This window comes from Bufo bufo, chromosome 4 (genome assembly GCF_905171765.1).
Source record: "Bufo bufo chromosome 4, aBufBuf1.1, whole genome shotgun sequence".
NCBI classification, from domain to species: domain Eukaryota; kingdom Metazoa; phylum Chordata; class Amphibia; order Anura; family Bufonidae; genus Bufo; species Bufo bufo.
The window spans coordinates 512,356,118-512,379,210 of NC_053392.1; the positions used below are offsets into that span (position 1 = coordinate 512,356,118).

A 23,093-nucleotide genomic window follows, 5' to 3' on the forward strand; every position below is an offset into this window, starting at 1 on the left:
GGATTCCTGGTAGACACCAACCAGGCCGTTCTCCGCCTGCCCAACGCAAAGTTGGCTCTGATCCGCAAAGAGATCAGAGCGATACTACGCAAGGGTTACTTATCGTTACGCATCCTGGCACGTCTGGTAGGCCTACTGGCGGCCTCCATTCAAGCCATCTTTCCGGCCCCTCTCCATTACAGAGCCCTCCAGAGACTGAAGATCCTCCATCTGCGTCAGGGTCTCCGGTACGCGGACGTGATACTGCTCTCTTCAGAGGCCAAAGTCGAACTACAATGGTGGCTTCGACACGCCGTCGAGTGGAATGGCAAAACGATTTTCAATTCCCACCCGGACATCATCATAGAGTCGGACGCGAGTCGCCGAGGCTGGGGAGCTCGCTTGGGAGAGACCTCGACAGGAGGGACCTGGTCCAGGGACGAAACCCTCCTACACATCAACGCGCTGGAACTTTCAGCGGCCTTATTTGCGGTACAGAGCTTTCTGGCGGAAAGATCCAATTGTTGCGTCTTACTACGCATGGACAATATTGCAGCGGTACAATACATCAACCGCTTGGGAGGCACCAGATCCAAGATTCTGGCAGATATTGCCTCAGAGGTTTGGCACTTCTGTCTGTCTCGCAACATCACCCTCATGGCGGAGTACATTCCGGGCATTTCCAACTCTGTAGCAGACTGGAATTCCCGCTACCTCATCGACTCCAGCGATTGGCGCTTGCACCGCCCAACTTTCGTCAAACTGAACTTACTTTGGGGTCCCCTGGGCATAGATCTGTTCGCTTCTCGCCTCAATCACCAACTACCCCGTTTCTTCAGTTGGAGGCCGGACCCAGGGTCAGCAGCGGTGGACGCGTTCCGACACTCCTGGACGGGGGAGACGCATTCCGCGTTTCCCCCATTCTCCATGATCCCCAAGGTACTGCTGCAGATTGCGAACCAGAGGGCAACGGTCGTATTGATCACCCCATGGTGGCCAACACAACCATGGTTTCCTCTCCTGCTGGAACTAGCTTCGGACTACCCCAGGCTTCTACCTTCGCTCCCACACATACTCTCCCACCCGACCAAAGGTTTGCATCCTCTGGTAGAGGAGGGCACACTGATTCTCCTGGCATGGTTGGTTTCGGGGTGCCAGGAACACACGATGACCTTTCAAACTCGGCTAGAGATCTCCTCGCCCTGGGCTGGGCCCCCGGGACTCGATCGGCATATCGATCAGCCTGGAGACTCTGGGTACGTTGGTGCGATCAACGGCAGGTTGATCCCATACATGCCCCTGTGACTGTCATAGTGAACTACTTGGCAGATTCTTTCGGATCCGGCAAATCATATAGTTCGCTAAATATTTACAGGTCAGCCATATCAGCTTACCACTACCCTGTAAATTCTCTCCCAATCGGCAGACATCCACTGATTTGTAGACTCTTACGAGGCATTAGATTCAAACGACCCCCTCGCCCTAAGTATCAGTCTACCTGGGATGTCTCCAGAGTTTTAGACATGTTCTCAGGCTGGGAGGACAATGATACTTCACCCCTCAAATTATTGTCGTTTAAGCTAACAGTCCTCCTATGCCTAATATCCATCAAACGCGTCTCAGACGTCAGGGCATTGGACATTTCCAGACGCCAGTTCTCACCGCAGGGCGTGAGATTCACGGTGGTCCGTAGAACTAAGACGGGCCTACAGTCGGTGTTTTATCCCTATTTTCCTACACACCCACGGCTCTGCGTGGTTAGATGCCTACAGGCATACGAGGCTCGCACTACAGAACTACGACCCCAAGGGCTGTCTCAACTTCTGATATCCTACGTAAAACCACATCACCCGGTCACCCCCGCCACTCTGGCGCGGTGGGTTAGATCGGCCATGGCAATGGCGGGCATAGACATTACCCTGTTTGGGGCACACTCCTCCAGAGGTGCCATGGCTACTAAGGTGGTCACGACAGGGGGCTCTCTCGCAGACCTTTTAATAGCGGCCGACTGGTCTTCCGAGACAGTCTTTCGTCTCTTCTATTTCAGACCGGAGGATCATGTCTCCATGTCAGTCTTAGGATGATTACATTTATTTATTTATTATTATAATCTTGTTAAGATGCTAATGTTAAGCTTTGAACTTGCATAAGATATGAGCCTCCTGTCTGATATATAATTTGAGATTTTCCTAACTTATGACGGAAAATATTGATTATATGAAGACAGGAGGCGAGTATCTTCCCTCCCTACCCAACCCTTTTCACGATTCTACATTGTATTTCAGGTTATTGAACAAGGTCACGGCACCGGCATGCAAACGATCTGTTAATCGAATGATGCTCAACCTTCCGGACGACCAATGGTCGAATTGGTTCTTGGTTTGTCCCCGTTGGGACCAGTTGCTGTCGACACAGACGGAGATGTTAGGCCGGCTGGCCGAAGAGTTGTCAGATGACGACGAAGTTCAGAGATAGACCTGGTTTCGATATCTGGGACTTACACAAAGAAAGAGGAAGAGAGAGGTGTGAGCAGTCCTTTTATAGAGTCTAGGATGGGAGTGGCTAAGACCAAGGGCTGCTGGGAAGTGTAGTCCCTGCAGTTTCTTTTCTTTTCTATTGATTACGTTAAAATTGAGCAATACTTTTTCTCTGCTGTGAGCATTAATAAAGAAGGATTAATGCATAAGATACTCGCCTCCTGTCTTCATATAATCAATATTTTCCGTCATAAGTTAGGAAAATCTCAAATTGTAGCTGAAGTTATGGTTTGGTCAAGTGCAAGTTTCAGCGGGAAGAGAAGGTGTATTTATGGAGGACACTCACCATTGGGAGCTCTGTCAGCGGCTGGACAAAGAAGAGGAAAGATCGTGTCCCGCCCGCCCTCCCAATGTTTTTAGTCGCGGTCTTTGAAAAGGGGGGGGGGGGGGGGAGTGTAAAAGGGTGGGGGGGTTAGTCGCTCAGCCTTACTGGGTGGACTCTGGATGAGTAGTGCACTAATGGACTTGAGTTAATATTGGAAAAGTTTAATGGCTTAATAATTTATGGTATGTTATTATTTATGGTTACCCACCTTTCCCCCTCCCAGTTAATAAAGACCGCGGCCATTTTTTTTATCCACAATGGTAGTCGTGTTTTATTTATTATATTATAAGGTAAATTGTCGAATATGGCACCATGATTATTACCACAATTCTTACCTATACTATGGTACTGCCAGCGGTAGAAAATCCTTTCAGGTAGTAGTTGTAGAATTTTCTAAAATCAAAAGAAAAGCAAATCGATAAATAAGACATATACATGGTAATTCCCAGTAAATCTAACATGCAGCATAGCCTCAAATCGGAGGCCTGAAAATGCAGGCTCCACATAATGAGCTTTCCTCTGGGTTGGCAGAATTCAATCAGTTCAATGACAATTGCACAGCTCAGACCTCAAGGGACACTTACAGGCCCCAGTTCAGGAGTAACTCAAATTATCAGGTAATTAACCCAATTCTCCACATTTCTAATCCCGTCTATTGGATTTCGAATATATCTTGTAACCATGAAAGCTCAGCGGCATCATTACTTAGAATTGATAATCAATTTAATATAATCACTAAGCAATGACCTCTTTAAAGCAGTTTTAATCTGTGGGGGTCCGAGTGCTGAGACCCCTGCCGATCACTAGAACAAGAAGAGAGAGAAGCGCTCTCATAGCATGCTCTCCTGTCACTGCAAGAGACGGAAGAGAGAAGGGCTCAATAGAAAGTCTATGGGCTCATCTCGAGTCAGTCTCCTGGAGCGAGGAGAGCTATGTGAGCGCTTCTCGCTCCTTGTTCTAGAGATCAGCAGGGGTCTCAGCACTCAGAACCCCACCGATGACACATCCCAAAGTACAGGGACACTTTAAAGCTTTTATTTTATTTTTTTAATAAATACTGAAATCCGCCATTCCAGCCTCCTTTAATCTTTTTTTTTTTTATTCTCTTTTTATTAATTTTCATTTTAAAATTAATGTATCACAAGAGGAGGACACCTCGGGACGCAGCCCAAGAGAGTTACCTCCATAAGACATGTGCAATACAATAGAAAACACATTAAGTGCTATAAAGGTAAACGTGAAGTATGTAACAGAAAGGCATCAAGGAAATCGAATGGTAAGTACACAATGCCAGCATATGTCGGGAGATACCCAAACGTTCCTTTGATAAAGGTGCAGCCTAGTAACCAATTAACTTCAGGTAATAAACAGGCAAAAGGGAGAGACCAGGTCAGGTGGGGAAGGGAAGTGGGGGGAAAGGAAGGAGGGAGGGGAGGGAGGGAGAGGAGGGAGGGAGAGGTGGCAAGAAATTGAAGGTAAAAAGAAAACTCAGAATGAGCAAAAAGAAAAGGAAAATAAATGGCCAAGAGAGATACCCAAGAGCTTCCTATCTTAAGAAGCGAGGAGAAGTCCAGCCTCCTTTAATCTTATGTGTATGTCCCCCTTTAACCCCCTTCCCAACATGTACATGTAAAGCAGATGCCAGGTCTTTAAATATGGTGCCCTCACCGCTCCGGAGCAAACACCCATGGCCAATGTCCGCGATCAACGGTAATGCCGATCGCGGACATTTAACCCCTTCAGATGCAGTGGTCAAACGTGACCACGGCATCCATGAGGCCGACAAACCTGGAAGTGCGCACTTCACAGGTAAAAATGCCTCCCCCAGACAGAGATCGAGGAAGGCATTTCACGTCAGTAATGAGCCGAAGCCTGTACTAGGCTTCTTGGCTCATTACTTGTATATTACAATTCAGGCCAGCAGATGGCAGCAGTGAATTGTAATAATTGTAATACAGCGATCTATGTATAGGGTAATGGAAAAAATTCCATTACTCTAAAAAAAATTGCAATCTGATGATTGCATGCTGGGGCCTAAAAAAAAAAAAAAAGTGAAAAAAGTTTTATAAAAAAAAAAATTCAAATCACCCCCCATTTCTCCGAAATCAAAATACATAAACAATAAATAAAATAAACATCATGGGCACTGCCACATGTGAAAATGCTAGTACTATTAAAATATATATATTTTTTTAATATCCCATATAGTGAACGGGGAAAAAATTGCTGATTTGCCTTTTTTTTTTCATCACTTTACCTTAAAAAAAAAAAAAATCATAAAAAGTTATCCAAAAGTCATATACACCCCAAAACGGTATTAACAAAAGCTACAGATCAGACAAATATACTGAGATAACTGTTGTGCTTCTCAAGACTGGCGTGCAAAATGCTGGTCTCCCCAAGTCTTCTCTATTATGGAATCCACTTCTGGCTTTGGGTTCAAAATAACAAACATTTTGGGAGTCTCTCCCTAATTCAACTTTAAAGGGGTTGTCTGTCTTACAGATATTGATGACCTATCCTTAGGAAAGGTCATCAATATTACATGGGTGGAGCTGTCAGGAGTCGGACCTGTATGAAGCGGCTGTGGTGCTTGGGCGAGTGCTGGGCCCTCCACATTGCTTATCTGCAGCTGTGCAGTGCTGCCTTCTTAAAGAGCTGATCAGTGGGGGTCCCAGGTGCCAGACCCCCACCAATCAGATGCTCTAGGTAGGAAAACCCCTTTAATTCCTATCATGACATCACTATACTACAAGCAGAGGAGTCATTCTGCAGGGTTTCTTTGTATAATCGATCAGATCACCAAAAAAATATAAAAACTTACTTCAAAAAGAAATAGGATGGAGTCCAGCTCCTCCCTTTGAGATTTATTCCCTGAAAAACAAAAGAGAAATCCTTATATTTCACAAAACCGTGATGTCCATACATAAAACACAAACAGTTTTTTTTAAAGTGTTGTCACTCAGATTATTCACAATACAATGTCTGAAGACAGATCAAGTGAACATTATTTACACGGATGGGACAGAAGTAGAGGAGACAAAGTCAGTGTCTCTCCTGCAAACTGTACGGGCATGAATGATCGTACAAAGGATTGTTCATCTATACATACTCCCAATGACTGATACATGTAACTAAAGGCCCCTTTACACTTTTCAAACTTCTGGCAGATCATCGCAAACAAGGGGTTTATAGGAATGATCTGCAGTGATGATCTGCTGGTGTAAAAGTGCCACCGATTACCCGATAAAGGAGTGGAACACTCGTTCATCGGGTGGCTGGATCTTTCACGCGGACAGCTAAATCTCTGTTCGCCGGCAGTAGATCGTGCCGTCTAAACACGCTTTGCTGCAATGAATATGTATGGAGACGAGCGATGGCATTAGGGGTCACTCCTCCCCCATACTGTGGAGGAGATCGCAACGGTCTCCTTCACTGACAAGGAGGCACTAGACGGGAAGGAACGCTTCCTTCACAACAATCGTTGGCTCAATTGAGTAGTGTAAAGGGGTCTTAAAAAAAGCTGCAACTGACATAGTATATCATTGACGGGCAGTCATTACAGGCTGATTATCTGCTGTGTGAATGGGCCCTAGGATAAGACATAAAGCTGAAGTAGCTGATCATTACTTATACTATATGGTTAGCTACAAAAAAGTGCAGTGCAAGAGGAATGGCTGTATTAGACACTCCGATGCTGCAAGCGATTGCCGGGAGGGAAGCGTTCCAGATAGCTAGCAGAGGACACCGCTGCTATGACATGCAGCCATGTCCTCCGCACCATAGGCAGGTGCGATCGCTATGCCATCGCTCGTCCCCATGCAGGACAGATCGGGATTACACCGCACGATCTGTCGCCGAAAAATCAAGATCTTTCAGCATGCAACTGGAGGCAGTATTAGACTGCCAGATGATCGCTAACGAGCACTACTACAAATGCTCGTTAGCGATTATCAGGTAGAAAATCTGCCCGTCTAATATACCTTTAAGGCTAGGTATACACGACGACATGCGTCGCGCGACACATAGGGCACAACTACACTGCAACATGTGTTGTGCGACATTGATGTCGCACCAATATGGCGCGACATTTTTTATAATGATAGTCTATTGTGACGCACAGCGACACGCTGCGACTGCGATGTGACAGTCGCAAAAAATCCATCCATACAAGATTTATTTGTGACTGTCGCGTAACAGTCCCAGCATGTCGCATTGCTACACCATAGACCAGGGATCAGCAACCTTCGGCACTCCAGCTGTTGTGAAACTACAATTCCCAGCATGCTCCATTCATTTCTATGGGAGTTCGGAGTAAAAGCAGAGAAAGTATGCATGTTGGGAGTTGTAGTTTCACAACAGCTGGAGTGCCGGAGGTTCCCTACCCCTGCCATAGACTATCATTACGACACATGTCGCAATGTAGTTGTACCCTTTTTGACGCACAACACACGTCGCCGTGAAGCCCTAGCCTAATCGTCAATTCTCCCACATACGGTATAACAATTGAAGATAGTTCATCACTATCAAATCATCGGGGCTCCGACACCCTGCCCAATCAGCTGTTCTGCAGCAGCTCTGGTGATGGAAATGGGCGCCAGAACTACACAGCGCCATCCATTGTGCAGTGGGCACAGCTGGTTACTGCAGTGCTGCTCCTATTCACTTCAACAGGAGCAGGGCTGCAGTACCCATCACTGTCCACTACATAACGGATGGAGCAGTGGTTCCAGCGCCAGAGCTACTACAGAACACCTGATGGGTCCGCCATCGATCCGAACTCTGAGGATAGGTGATCAATATAGAAGTATGGGAAAAGCCCTTTCACTAGTAGACTAATGACCTGCAGAGTAACAAAGGTAATGACATTCTCTATACAGATTTCTGTGTGATTAATGGGGATAGATACGAATATATAGATCCATGCACATAAGGGATAAATCAGCGACGGAATAAATGAACGGATACCTTTTAGCTTTAAGCTACTTTCCAGTGTAATGAAATTTTCATAGAAGATAAAATAAATCTGAGAATAGTGCGCTTCAAAGAATTGCTTTAATTCACTCCACTCCTGAATGTCTGGAAGAAGACAGAAAAGAAGGTTATTACAATTGTGGGGATTCCCGGAAGTGTGGCTACTTTTACACTCGCGTTTTGGGCGGATCCGTCATGGATCTGCAAAAACTGATCCGTTACAATAATACAACCACATGCATCCATCATGAACGGAACAGTTTGTATTATCTTTAACATAGCCAAGAAGGATCCGTCATGAACACCATTGAAAGTCAATGGAGACGGATCCGTTTTCTATTGTGCCAGATTGTGTCAGGGAAAACGGATCCGTCCCCATTGACTTACATTGTGTGTCAGGACGGATCTGTCTTGCTCTGCACCACATGGTGGACAGAAAAACGCTGCAGGCAGCGTTTTGGCGTTCGTCTCCAAAGTGGAATGGAGGCGGAACGGAGGCAAACTGATGCATTCTGAGCGGATCCTTTTCCATTCAGAATGCATTAGGGCAAAACGGATCCGTTTTGGACCGCTTGTGAGAGCCCATGACGGATCTCACAAACGGAAAGCCAAAACGCCAGTGTGAAAGTAGCCTAAAACAGGGGCCTTAGGCCTCATGAATGATTGCATACCGTATTTTGCAGAACGTAACAGTTGGCCCCTAACAGAACAGTCCTATCCTTGTCCGTAATGTGGACAATAATAGGACATGTTATATTTGTTTTATGGAACGGATATACGGAAACGGAATACACACAGAGTAACTTCTGTTTTTTTTGCAGACCCACTGAAATGTATGGCTTTGCATAAGGTTCGCAAAAAAAAACGGAAAAAAAAAACGGAACGGACATGGAAAGAAAATACGTTTGCGTGCATGGGGCCTTAGGCTGTTTTTGTCTCTAACATGGAGTGTATAAACCGGACAATCCCTTAAATCAGTAATAACAGGGGTAGTCACTAATAACCTGAGGGCAGCCTTCACGCCAATACATGAAATCAGTTTTGTCATTTTAGGCACAGGTCAACACCAACCAACCAAAGAAGTTCTTCTGTTTTCCAGGACTACCACCAAGAGGTCTTCTAACAGGAGAAATATGAAACACACTGAAAAACTGTGCGACCCATGCTATATGGAAGGAAACAGAAATGTGACGAAACGTTCTCAGCAACGGCTCAGCTGGAGGAATGGTTTAATAAAATACTACTTATAGAAATTAAAGGATGAGTCAGTCCAAAGGACTTAAGCTCGACAAGTTGAAGGAATTACCGGTAAGTACATTTAATACGTGCCAGACCAGAAGAACAAGTGTATAATTTATGAAACGTACTTCACGGCTATTACTACATGTTAAGGAATTTTAATACAACAGTATTCCACAATGGAGTCATGTTTGGCACCTACCAACATCAACCAGCGGCCGACTTCACAGGTGATCAAGTCCTAAAAGGCACTATGTGACCATGTTTTACAGGGGAATTTCTATCTTACGCATTTATGGCAAATCCATGCAGACCCTTACCTATTGAGAGGACAGGATCTGCCGACCACCATTCTCCACAAACGTAAATGGAGTAGGAGCCGAGCAACGGTGAACAGGTTTAGCGGTCTATATGAGGCATTTATGTAAATAATGCAGAAGATAGTAATACTCCTTATACATTAATGTTTGAGTAACAATCCAAAACATATCACCATTTTTTTTCTGTTGGGTCTCAATCAAAAGTAAAAGGGTTTAACAAGCAACCACAACACTCAATACCAAAACTTAGATGCCTCGATGAGCACCATCAATAGTTAGGAATATTATGCTCTTGGATCGGTGCATTCTCCGCCATTCAATTTTTCTCTACTGCCAACATCCATCATCATCACTAGTTATGGCTCCCCATTTAAAGGGGTCGTCTCACCTGGAATATTGGTGGCATATCGCTATACCAGATAAGTCTGGGTCCCACCTCTGCGCATTCATTTCTATAGACGTGAATGGAACGGTGACCATGCTTGCGTGGTGCATTCTCTATTCATTTCTATGGGACTTTCAAAAATAGACGAGCCGCCGCTTGCCTATTTTCAGCGTTCCCGTAGAAATAAATGGAGGGCAGCCACGTATGCACGGTGCGCTCTCCCAAACTTTGGGCACTCCGTTCTACGGATAGGTGTGGGTCCCAGAGGTGAGACAACCGCTTTAAGGTTAAATTAGTATATGGGGACAGATATCTAAAGCTTGGCGAAACAAACGCCAGTCTTAACAGATTGCAACAAACTTATTATTATGAAGCATGGGCCTCTCAACAAATCTTGTTGCATTTCCAGGTAGTCCATGTGCCAGAAGTTCAAGTCTACAGCGGGTATGAGCCCGAGCAGGTTTGAACCATCATTTAAAATAGTTTCTGGCCTCCACCTCCCCCACCCACTTTTCAAAAGAGGCGAAAGTAGTGAAAAGTCACAACAGTGGTGTAAAACATAACAATGATGGGGGCCACACCAAATTGAGATCCCAGACATGGTGGTAAATTGTGCCACTCAGAAGGGTTTGGTGTTTGTTTCCTCCTCTAACCCTCGACCAATGACCCACCCATTGTCTAACAAGGCAGGTCTATCTAGATCAGGGATCAGCAACCTTCCGCACTCCAGCTGTTGTGAAACTACAACTTCCAGCATGCTCCATTCACTTCTATGGGAGTTCTGAGAAGAGCAGAGTAATTATGCATTCCGAGAGTGGTAGTTTCACAACAGCTTGAGGGCCTGAGGTTGCCTACCCCTGATCTAGAGAGAGGAGACGTGCATTGGTTCTCTGCATGTAATAGTGAAAGTTATGGAATCAGCAGGGCTGGGCCCCCCTCCCTCTAGGGCCCCATAATAGCCACATCCATCGTACATATGGTCTTCACTATAACTAGCTGATTTAAAAGGGCATTCCAGCTTAAATTTTTTTTTGATAAAAGCAGGATCAGAGAGTCATAAAAACAGAGAAAAGCCGATACTCCCCTACACTGACCCTGCTCATGACACACAGGAAATTCCTCGCAATGCCCACTGAGCCAATCACTGTCTGAGGTAGATCAGCACTGTGGCCAGTGTTTGGCGGAGCGGGCATCGCAAGGCATTTCCCGTGTGTCGAGAAGGGAGCCAGAAGTAGAGAGCTGGACAGAGTCAGAATGGCAGTGGCGGAAGGGGAGCAGTGGTAGGGGGTATTGGTTTTTTATTGTTTTGAAGACATTCTGACCCCACTGCCACCAATTTTTGTTTAGCTGGAGAACCCCTTAAAGGAGTATTCCAGTTGTTACAAGTAACCCCCTAACCACAGGATTGGGACAAACTATAAGAGTCTCAGTGGTAGGACGCCCACCAATCACAAGAACAGTGACCCAATACCCCTTGGAAACCCCCCCCCCCGGGACCTGCTGCTCCGTTCATTGGGGGGGGCTCAGAGGGGTATGTGTCCCCATTCTCTTGATAGGTGGAAGTCCCTCCGATCTAACAGTTATCTCCTATCCTGTGGATAAGGAATAACTTGTAACAAGCAGAATACCCCTTTAAATGCTTCAAAACATGTATAGAATATGCTTCAAAATATGTATAGGTAAAATAATACAATAAAATTCTCCAAACTGAAAAAGGAGAGCAGCAGCATGACCAGTTGCTGTGGGCAACTGCCCCACTTTTCCCAGGCACCAGTTCAGATACACCGCCTCCGCTATAGGAGCACTCCGCAGACACACACCCGTCTAGACGGCAATCAGAGAGAACAGCTTTCCATGTCTTATAATGAACAGACTCCTGTCATAATAAAGATGAAAAGGAAATTAGCAAATGTTTGCGATGAGAAGAAATGGCAGTGGCCTCGTTGCGGCAGACGTTACATAACAGGCTCATTTCCTATTTCTATACAGCAGACGAGCTGCCACATTCTCACATGCTCGCTGCATAGGCACAAATATTCATTTATACAGCGCCAACATATTCCGCAGTGCTGTACAGACACTGTCACCCCATCTCCACAAAGCCTATAGAAGACATCTAATAAACAGAAGGGTCTCCACAATCCGTTCTGCAGCTGAGGAAACCTTCAACCTGATGTCACATATAAAGTGGTGTCCACACCATGCCACAGGATTAGGGTTATTAGAGGTCTGCCTCCTGGACCCTCTGCCGATGCTTGCAGTCTTTCTAATGCTCAGCTCCACTCCTGGCCCCCGCTGCGCTCATATGGCCGACACCGGCCTCTCCCGATTCCCCATACAAATCCATGCCGACACCGACCTCTCCCGATTCCCCATACACATCCATGCCGACACCGGCCTCTCCCGATTCCCCATACACATCCATGCCGACACCGGCCTCTCCCGATTCCCCATACACATCCATGCCGACACCGGCCTCTCCCGATTCCCCATACACATCCATGCCGACACCGGCCTCTCCCGATTCCCCATACACATCCATGCCGACACCGGCCTCTCCCGATTCCCCATACACATCCATGCCGACACCGGCCTCTCCCGATTCCCCATACACATCCATGCCGACACCGGCCTCTCCCGATTCCCCATACACATCCATGCTCGGTAGAGCATGCGTGTGTTTTCAATAGGGAGAAATGAGAAAGCCCGACGGTCAGTGGAGAGTCAGCTCATCTTACACATTAGACTATTGGCCAGGCCCACTGAAAACAACAGGATTTTTTCAACAATAGTCAAATCTGTATGGCTACAGTGAATGGCTGGGAAACACTATGTAGCAAAAGCTCCCAAGGCATTTGAGGGTCCAAGCGGTCAGACCACCATCCGTCAGTGACCTACACATATGCCATCGCTTAATATGGTGGGAATATTTGTGGCCTATCCTCTGGATAGGGCCTTAACCCCTTAAGGACACAGCCTTATTTCACCTTAAGGACCAGGCCATTTTTTGCAAATCTGACCAGTGTCACTTTAAGTGGTGATAACTTTAAAACGCTCTGACTTATCCAGGCCATTCTGAGATTGTTTTTTCGTCACATATTGGACTTCATGACACTGGTAAAATGAAGTAAAAAATTAAAATTGTTATTTATAAAAAAAAGACAAAATTTATCAAAAATCTGTAAAAAAAATTGCAAATTTACAAGTTTCAATTTCTCTACTTCTATAATACATCGTAATACCTCCAAAAATAGTTATTACTTTACATTCCCCATATGTCTACTTCATGTTTGGATCATTTTGGGAAAGATATTTTATTTTTTGGGGATGTTACAAGGCTTAGAAGTTTAGAAGCAAATCTTGAAATTTTTCAGAAATTTTCAAAAACCCAATTTTTAGGGACCAGTTCAGGTCTGAAGTCACTTTGCGAGGCTTACATAATAGAAACCACCCAAAAATGACCCCATTCTAGAAACTACACCCCTCAAGGTATTCAAAACTGATTTTACAAACGTCGCTAACCCTTTAGGTGTTCCACAAAAATTAATAGAAAATAGAGATGCAATTTAAAAATTTCACTTTTTTGGCAGATTTCCATTTTAATAATTTTTTTCTAGTTACAAAGCAAGGGTTAACAGCCAAACCAAACTCAATATTTTTGGCCCCGATTCTGTCGTTTACAGAAACACCCCATATGTGGTCGTAAACCGCTGTACGGGCACACGGTAGGGCGCAGAAGGAAAGGAACACCATACAGTTTTTGGAAGGCAGGTTTTGCTGGACTGGTTTTTTGACACCATGTCCCATTTGAAGCCCCCCTGATGCACCTCTAGAGTAGAAACTCCAAAAAAGTGACCCATTTTAGAAACTACGGGATAAGGTGGCAGTATTGTTGGTACTAGTTTAGGGTATATATTATTTTTGGTTGCTCTATATTACACTTTTTGTGAGGCAAGGTAACAAGAAATAGCTGTTTTGGCACCGTTTTTATTTTTTGTTATTTACAACATTCGTCTGACAGGTTAGATCATGTGATATTTTTATAGAGTCGGTCGATACGGACGCGGTGATACCTAATATGTATACTTTTTTATTTTATTTATGTAAGTTTTACACAATGATTTCATTTTTGAAGCAAAAAAAATCATGTTTTAGTGTTTCCATAGTCTGAGAGCCATAATTTTTTCAGTTTTTGGGCGATTACCTTGGGTAGGGTATGATTTTTGCAGGATGAGATGACGGTCTGATTGGCACTATTTTGGGGTGCGTGTGAATTTTTGATCGCTTGCTATTACACTTTTTGTGATTTAAGGTGACAAAAAAGTTTATTTAGCACAGTTTTTATTTAAAATTTTTTACGGTGTTCATCTGAGGGGTTAGGTCATGTGATATTTTTATAGGGCCGGTCGATACGGACGCGGCGATACCTAAAATATATATTTTTTTTTATTTATGTAAGTTTTTCACAATAACATCTCTTTTAAGACAAAAAAAATGATGTTTTAGTGTCTGCATATTCTAAGCCATTGTTTTTAATTTTTTTGGGCGATTGTCTCAGGTAGGTGCTCATTTTTTGCGGGATGAGGCGATGGTTAGATTGGTACTATTTTGGTGGGCAAACGCCTTTTTGATCGCTTGCTGTTGTACTTTTTGTGATGCAAGGTGACAAAAAAATGGTTTATTTAGCACAGTTTTTATTTTTTACGGTGTTCATCTGAGGGGTTAGGTCATGTGATATGTTTATAGAGCCGGTCGATACGGACGCGGCGATACCTAATATATATATACTTTTTTTTCTCCCTATTTTTTACCAATTTTTTTTTTTACTTTATTTGGGGGAAATTATGTTTTTGTTTATTTTTACTTGAAACTTTTAATTTTTGGGGGGAAGGAAACTATTTTTTCAACTTTTTTTTCCACTTTATTTTTTGTCCCACTTTGGGACTTGAACTTTTGGGGCTCTAATCCTTTACAATGCTTTCCATACTTCTGTATTGGAATGCATTGGCTGTATGAGTATTACAGTGAGTATTACTCATACAGCTTCCGGCCTGCGAGATCCAGGGGGCTGGATCTCACAGGCTCGTCACCGGAAGGAAGCGCGATGCCTTCCTTAGGCATCACGCTGCCTTCCATGCCAGAGTCCCCCCTACAGCCGCATGGGAACCCGATGGCACCGCCGATCGCCGCCGCAAACCGAAGGTAAAGTCGCAAACCGCAGGTCTGAATTGACCTGCAGTTTGCGGCGATCGTCGACACGGGGGGACCCCCCCCAGCGCATTTAGCCAAGGTGCCTGCTCAACGATTTGAGCAGGCACCAGGCTCCGATCACCGCCCGCCGTCGATCGGAACTGTACATGCCGTACCGGTACGTCATGTGTCCTTAAGAGGTTAAAGTGTAACCGCCATGTTTTCATCAAAAAAATCAATTTTAGCATATGTTACTGCTGCTGCAGCAGCATTATGCATAAAGCAATCTTTAGTTTCTTCACATACCACTGTTTTCCCTTAGTTATGGCTATTTTAACCTCTACAATATGAGGACCTTCTCAAGATGGCTCCTCTGCCAGTTCTCTGAGGCCAAAACTGCTTTCCCTCACTTCCCATACACACTTGCTGTAGCCAGCAGCTTCCTGCCAGCCAATCAGCTTGGATTACTGAGAGACACGCCTCCTCACTCTGAAGCCTAATGCAGGCATGCCGTGTGAAGGACCGCCCCTCCGTCTTCCTGTCTTCTTAGCTGGAGACAGACAAGCCATAGCAACATAAGTGAGCAGTGGAAAGGGACAGAGGACATTAAAGGGAACCCGTCGCCTCCAAAAACCATCCCAAGCCGCCAGCAGTACCCGAGAGTAGCCCGCACTGTATTTCTAATGATCATTTTCGCTCAGCAGTCAGATGTGGTAAAAGCTCTGAAAACGTTATTTTATCCCCTGCCCACGCTATTTTCTAGTCATGCTTGAAGTCAAGGGGGCAGCGGCCTCCTTGCTTTAAGTCACGGTGACCACGCCCCCTTCCCTGCCCCTTCGCTGTGACTGACAGCCAGCAGTTCGGCTGGCTTTGCCGAACTCTCTGCATAACCGCTGTCATCTGACTGCTGAACGAAAATGATCATTAGAAATACACTGTGGGCTACTCTCAGGTACTGCTGGCGGCTTGGGATGGTTTTTGGAGGTGACAGGTTCCCTTTAATGAAAGCTGTTATTATAAGGTAATTACAGATATTTTGGCAATCATTGACAGACTAACTCAGGTAGACATGCCTAGCTCTAATAAACTAGCAAATAAAAAAAATATGACAGTTACACTTCAACGTCTAGTGGTGGGGGGTCCGACTCCTGGCACCCCCACCAATCAGCTGTTTGAAGAGACTGTGGCCTTCTCACAGCATATCAAGCACAGCATTGTACATTGTATAGTGGATGTGCTCAATGTTGCAGCCCAGGTCCATTCATTTGAATGGGACTGAGCTGCACACAGGCCACATGACTAATGAACATGACGTCACTGAACAAAGAAGAGGCTGCAGCGATCACCGGACCACCACAGCCTCTTTAAACAGCAGCTACATAGCCATGCTAGCGGGATCAGCCCAGGCCTGGGATACAGCATGCCCTAAAAGAAATGCCGTTTTAGGCTACATTGCGTAGACTGGAGTACTCTTCTAAAAAGCTTCCCAATTTCAGGCACCACTAGTGTGCGGTAAATTCTGCCCTAGTGAAGGGCATCTCTCTGGTAGGCGATAGTTCACAGGGTACAGAACATGTTCTATTACATTAAAGCATATGTACAGAAATGAGGAAAATATTCATGCATTGTGCCATTATTTCTGTTTTGTGACCACAAATGCAATTCAACATAAAGAACTGAAAAACCACAAACCCCTTTAATAAATGACCCCCACTATGTGTGACAGTAATAAGCTCGTCTGACAAAAGATGCTAATACTCCAGTTCATAAAGGCGGCATCCAGGATAGTAATACTGATGGCCTATCCCAGTGATAGCTAACCTCTGCCACTTCAGCGGTGGTTAAACTACAACTCCCAGCATGCTCCATTCATTTCTGAGTACAGCCAAGCAAGCGTACATCTTGTAAGTCATAGTTTTACCACAACTAGAGCGCCGGAGGTTAGCCATCACTGGCCTATCCTAAGGATAGGCCATCGATATCAGATCAGTGGGGGTCCGACTCCTCACACCCCACGATCAGTGGTAGTAGTTGGCGCCAGAACGACACAGCTCCATCCACTGTGTAGTGGACAGAGATGGTAACTGCAGCACTGCTCCCGTTCAATTCCGTTCACTACACAATGGAAGGAGCTGTGCCGTGTCGGATACCCGCTGATCTGATACCACAGGCATATCATGTTCATACGACATCAATATCCAAATCCTGGACAACCCCATCATACACATTAGACAATTGTTGGCGGAACCTGCTGATTTCTGTGGGACCAGCTCACCATCTAACATGCCTGTGACGTCCCAACTATCCCCAATGGGAAATGTCGAGGGAAGAAATAAAGATTGGGCATTTTGGATTTGAACATGCCCAATCTTTTTGTTCACAGAGGCGTCTAGCAGCAGCTTTCTCCCTTCTCCCCATTCAAAACACAGTTTACATGAGCTTGCATGTGTATTGGGGGGCAGGAGGCATCTAAAAGTATATGCCCAGCTTTAGCTTGACCTTCCATCAAATATAAGGACAGTCAATAATCTTCTTACTAAGGACTAGACGGTGCTGCCATTGTAAGATAAGCACATCCACTCGCATATTACATCCTCTTCCTTCACAGCCGGCTTATATCAAGAAGCAGCAAACCAAACAATCAAAGCAGGAGAATGGCGAAAAAGGTCAGGACAAGGCTACAGAGCCGGCTTCCTATGGGTCCCTGTCCAGGGTCAATAAAACCCTACTACCCATGAGCTTCTGAGAAGATGCCCCCAGCTGGGGTGGGCCAAATCTTTACGTTTAGGAATAGATTCACATGTACCATTGTTTGGAGGGATTGTCGCTGCATTTTTAAAATTTTCTTGGTATGAAAGTTATTACTTTGCGAAGTCTCGCAAGTGGTACCTTGGAACCAAACCCGAGTTAGGGAAATGGTTTTTTTTATTGTTTTTTGTTTTTGTTTTTTTACAGTAGAAATCAGTTTATGAAGTGATTACACGAAGTCGCGCAAAACTACGGCTCATCGGAGCCAATACATTGTAATACTGTACTGAGCTCCTGCTCCGTACAGTATTGAAACAAAGTTTTATGCGAATCGACTTCGGATGTTTCATCCAAAGTCGATTCGCTCATCCCTAGTGTTCAGTATTAAACACTTGGAAAAACCCTTTAAAAGATGTTCACATATGGAATGGGGAAGGGATCTAGATAAATCTTTTACCCCACAAGAAATCAAAGAGATCCACCGAAGATCTCATGGTTTTTCAAGGTGTGTAAAGACACAAGAACACTCCTATAAAACAATTACACGTTGGTACAAAGATCCAAATAAATTGTTTAGAATTGGACTCGTGGACTCGGACACTTGCTGGAAATGCAAAAAACACAAGGGAACCTTGGGTCACATTATGTGGTATTGTCCTCTCTTGTCCCATTTTTGGACCCAAGTGGAACAAAAGACCAATGAGATTTGTGCATCTTCCGTTAAGCTGTCTCCCCAGTCAGTCCTATTATGGCTACCCTCAGCAGATTGGCGACCTGCATTGACAGACCTGCCAACTCTCCTTATTCAGGCAGCCAGACTACTTCTACCACTCCACTGGCTGAACACTGGTATGAAAAAGTGGACCAATTGTGCTTGATGGAAGAATTAGCCAGTTGGGTAAATAGGGCACCCTCGAAATATGTCCAGTTATGGAAACCCTGGAAAACATTCCGATGCTCTCAATGACTATAGAACATTGAACCGCCTTATAAAGTGAGGATGGATGGATGGATGGAGGTGTACTCTGTAATAGTTAAACCCTTTCAATCTTAGCTCTCTCTTATCTTCACTCTTATATAGTATTTGATATTTATATTTGATTTATTGCATGTTATTGTTGGTGTTACCAATACTATTTCCCTCAGTAAGAGGGTGGTTGGGCACATTGACCATCTTTAAAGGTACACCCTTGTGTTCTGCACCATGATGGTCGTACTTAGGCCATCCATTAGACTGCATACTATATTTTACATGTTATAAAATGTTTTGTGTCAACCATTGAGTAGTAGGCCACTGCTGATTCAACATATGCAACTTTATGCCTTAAACCACCTCCCCCTCTCCTATGTCCCTCCCCAATCTTGCCCCTCTCCCTGTGCTATATGCTACATGACATACTTTGTGATATTTTGCATCTGATGTATTTACCTTACTCTTATGTCATTGTGTACTTCTTTCTTTCTTTGTAAATTCTTAATATAGGGAGATTTGTTAAAAAAAAAAAAAAAAAAAGAAGAAGATGTTCACATATTCATATACAGGTCATTTTTTAAATTCAGCATCTGTGTTGGTCCCATGTTCATATGTGCCCGCATTGCTGAGAAAAATTCTGTTTTTAATATATGCAAATGAGCCTCTAGGAGCAACGTGGGCATTGTCATTACACCTAATGGCTCAGCTCTCTCTGCCACTGCCGCGCCCTCTGCACTATGATTGACAGAACCAGGTGTGATGACTTTTACAATGCCGGGTCCTGTCACCTCTAATGAGACACGCTTTTTCCTCAGCTAACATGCTGAGTTTCCCCACACTCTCTGGCTCCATTCACATGTCCGTAATGTGATCTGCGGATCCGCAAAATACGGTCACGGCAATGTGCGTTCCGCATTTTGCGGACTGCACATCGCCGGCACTAATAGAATATGCCTTTTCTTGTCCACAATTGCGGACAAGAATAGGACATGTTCTATTTTTTTTGGGGCACGGAAATGTGGACCCGCAAATGAATGGGTCCGCAATTCCGTTCTGCAAAATGAGGAACGAAATTGCGGACGTGTGAATGGGGCCTCTGTAGTGGAGTGGGAGTGGCGAGTCCCACCACCACCTCTTCACCACTCCAACAAAGCCGGCCCAGATTTTATCATTTACCAACAGCTCAGAAACTAGGCTCCTGAACAAAACAACACTATCCGGCTTTTAATATCTCACCCAGCTAAACTTTCTGGGCGAGATGTACACTCCGTTCAATAGAATTGCTGCCATCTGTCTACAATATATTAAAACATCATTTTCCTCGACAATGTGGGCACATATGAACATGGGACCAACACAGATGTCTTCAGCTGCCAAGCGCACATGGAACAGGTCAGCCAGTTTCATAGGTACAAACCTACGGATGGATGCCCTTTAAAAAACTGATGATTTCCCTTCTTCCTGCATCAGTGGGACATAAGACATTAAGGGGGTTATCCAGGAAAAGATATTTAGGACTTAGGGCTCATTCAGACGGCCGTATGCTATCCGCAAAAATGCGGATCCGTTTTTTTGCGGATTAGATGCTGACCCATTCACTTCTATGGGGCCCTTTTCTATTCCACAGTTCCGCAAAAAAAATGAAACATGTCCTATACTTGTCCGTGAAAATCAGGACATGGCCCCATTGAAGTCTATGGGTCCGCAAAAATACTGAATGCTATCCGTTTTTTTGCAGATCCGTTTTTTTGCGGATCCGCAAAAAAACGGATAGCATTCAGTATTTTTGCGGACAGCATACGGCCGTCTGAATGAGCCCTTATCCTAAGGAGTGCAGCAGCCTCTTCCTAGGCCAGTGGCGTCACATGACCTAGTTGCAACTCAGCCCCATTCAAGTCAACAGGGCTGAGCTGCAATAACAAGCACTGCCACTATACGATGTACAGCACTGTCCTTGGAAAGCCGCCAAGATCCTGCATCGCTTAGGGTACTTTCACGCTTGCGTTAAACTTTTACGGTATCGAGTTCCGTCCTAGAGGCTCAATACCGGGGAAAAACTGATCAGTTTTATTCTAATGCATTCTGAATGGAGAGCAATCTATTCAGTAGGCATCAGGATGTCTTCAGTTCAGTCACTGTACGGTTTTTGGACGGAGAAAATACCGCAGCATGCTGCGGTATTTTCTCAGTCGTAAATTCCGGAACACTTGCCAGAATGCCTGATCCAGCATTATTTTACACTGAAATGCATTAATGCCGGATCCGGCCCCAAGTGTTCTGGAAAAAAACGATCCGGTTTTGCCGTCTGTGCATGCGCAGACCTTTAAAAATGTGAAAAAGATAAATACTGGATCCCCTTTTCCGGATGACAACCGGAGAGACTGATCCGGTATTGCAATGCATTTGTGAGGCCCTTGCTGATGTGATAATGATGACTTATCCTGAGGATAGGTCATCATTATCTTCTGCAGGATAACCCCTTTAAGAAAGAGGCCCTAATTCATCAAGACCAACGTGTGCTATATCAGTCTTGATGGGCCCTGTGCTGCCAGAGCAGGCATTAAATCTACTCCTCCTTCATCAGTCCTAGGCGCACCAGGTATTAGCTTTGAACCCAGACAACCCTTTTAAATTATGTGACCTGTTTCTAGGGTTGTATCGTGCACTGAAGAAGCATGAGGTCACTGCAAGGAGATTAGGATTGCTTAACATTTCTAAATCTCCCTTGAATAATGCAGATCGACCAAAACACTTATCTACAGCTCAGCTCATACAGTGATGTGCAAAAGTTTTAGGCAGGTGTGGAAAAAAGTGAGAATGCTTTCAGAAGCAGAAGTGTTAATAGATTAAATTTACATTTATTCTGCAGCAGGACAACAAACCTAAACCATAGCAAAGCAAAGAAGAACAAGGAGTCCTAGAAGTGATGATATGGCCCCTAATCTCAACATCGTACAGTCTGTCTGGGATTACATAAGGTGACAGAAGGATTTGAGCAAGCCTACATCCACAGAAGATCTGGGGTTAGTTCTCAAAGACGTTAGGAACAACCTCCCTGCAGAGGTCCTTCAAATACTGTGTGCAAGTGTACCTAGAAGAACTGCTCTTTGAATTCAAAGGGCCTTGAATGGATTTAGATTTCTCTTTTGTTCAATCGTTTTGCATTTTGTCAAATTGATAATAAACTATTAACACTTCCATTTTTGTAAGCATTTTTACTTTCCAGCATTTTTCCACACCTGCCTCCCTTTTTTACAACCTTAGGAACCAGAAAACACCTAAGAGACCAGATGATTTTCATTTCTAGGAGTTTAGACAGTGCTTTGATCAAGATGCCCAATCTCATACAAAGCTAATGCGATTTTTGAGAGTAAAATATCTTAGAATATTGTACAACTGTGCTCAGGATGAGAGGAAGAAAAATATCTAGAAGCCTCTCCTGAGACATCTAAATGCAAGGCTGACACTTACTTCCAGGCTATAGCCTTATGATATTGAGAAGAGTGGTTTTCTATACTTAGAAAGCCAATACATATTACTGGTGTCTTTATAATCATATATTGTGTCTGTGAATAAACATGTAATATGTATTAGCTTTCTAAGTATAGAAAACCTCAACATGGTAAGGCTATAGTAAATAACGTATATGATATGTACATACTAGGACATAGCCCTCCCCTCAGCATGCTAATGTTGAGCCCTATTAATCAAGGGATGTGTGCAGAACACAGGGGTGTTTAAAAAACAAACATAAAAAACAATGCTCCAAGGATTCAGCCCCCAGGTGCTCCATGCTCATGTGCATATGAAAAAAATGCATATATCGCTGCAGCTGTTTAATTTAACATACAGACAAAAGAAAGGTATCATTTCAATCAGCATGATGAGCCCTACCAGGCACTATGCTTGGTTTTATAGGGTTGATCATGCTGACAGAGGCTGTTCAAGTTGCAAGTTCAGCTAAACTGTCCACATCACACTGCATTAAGTGGGACCCAGAATAGGGTCAAGGGCCACACACAGAAATGTCCCTCTTAGGCTACTTTCACGTTGGCGGCAATGCGATCCAGCCGCCAGTGAATGTTGGGAAACAGTCGGACACAAACCGCAGTGTGCAATGGGACCGGTGGGCACTCTGGTTGCATCCGGCAGTGCCAGATCTGGAGAATTACAGGAGGCTGCTCTCTGCTGGAACAGCCTGCCAGAATAGCTGCTGCAGATGTGAAACTAGCCTTACAGGTATAAGCCAACCAAAAAAACAGTAACGATAGACAAAATACAGATAGTATGCAAAGCATAAAAACCTACAATGATGTAACTGTATCAGGACCACCTGTAGCTTCCTACTTAACCACGGACTCTACACAGTAAACAGGTAATGAAATATAAGAACCACCTGTACTCTGAAGAAAAAGGAGCCTGA

At 44.5% G+C, this 23,093-nt stretch overlaps 1 protein-coding gene across 2 annotated transcripts in view; it reads right to left on the bottom strand.

The window, feature by feature from the left end:
* RALGAPA2 (Ral GTPase activating protein catalytic subunit alpha 2) overlaps positions 1–23,093 on the bottom strand; it is a 344,341-nt gene that overhangs the window by 307,370 nt on the left and 13,878 nt on the right. For both annotated transcript variants that reach the window (XM_040429694.1, XM_040429695.1), the window contains exons 2-4: positions 7,810–7,920; positions 5,666–5,715; positions 3,177–3,234 (exon numbers count right to left, since the gene is read on the bottom strand). In XM_040429694.1, the coding sequence (XP_040285628.1) occupies positions 3,177–3,234; positions 5,666–5,715; positions 7,810–7,920 (219 nt within the window). The remainder of the gene's footprint in view (positions 1–3,176; positions 3,235–5,665; positions 5,716–7,809; positions 7,921–23,093) is intronic.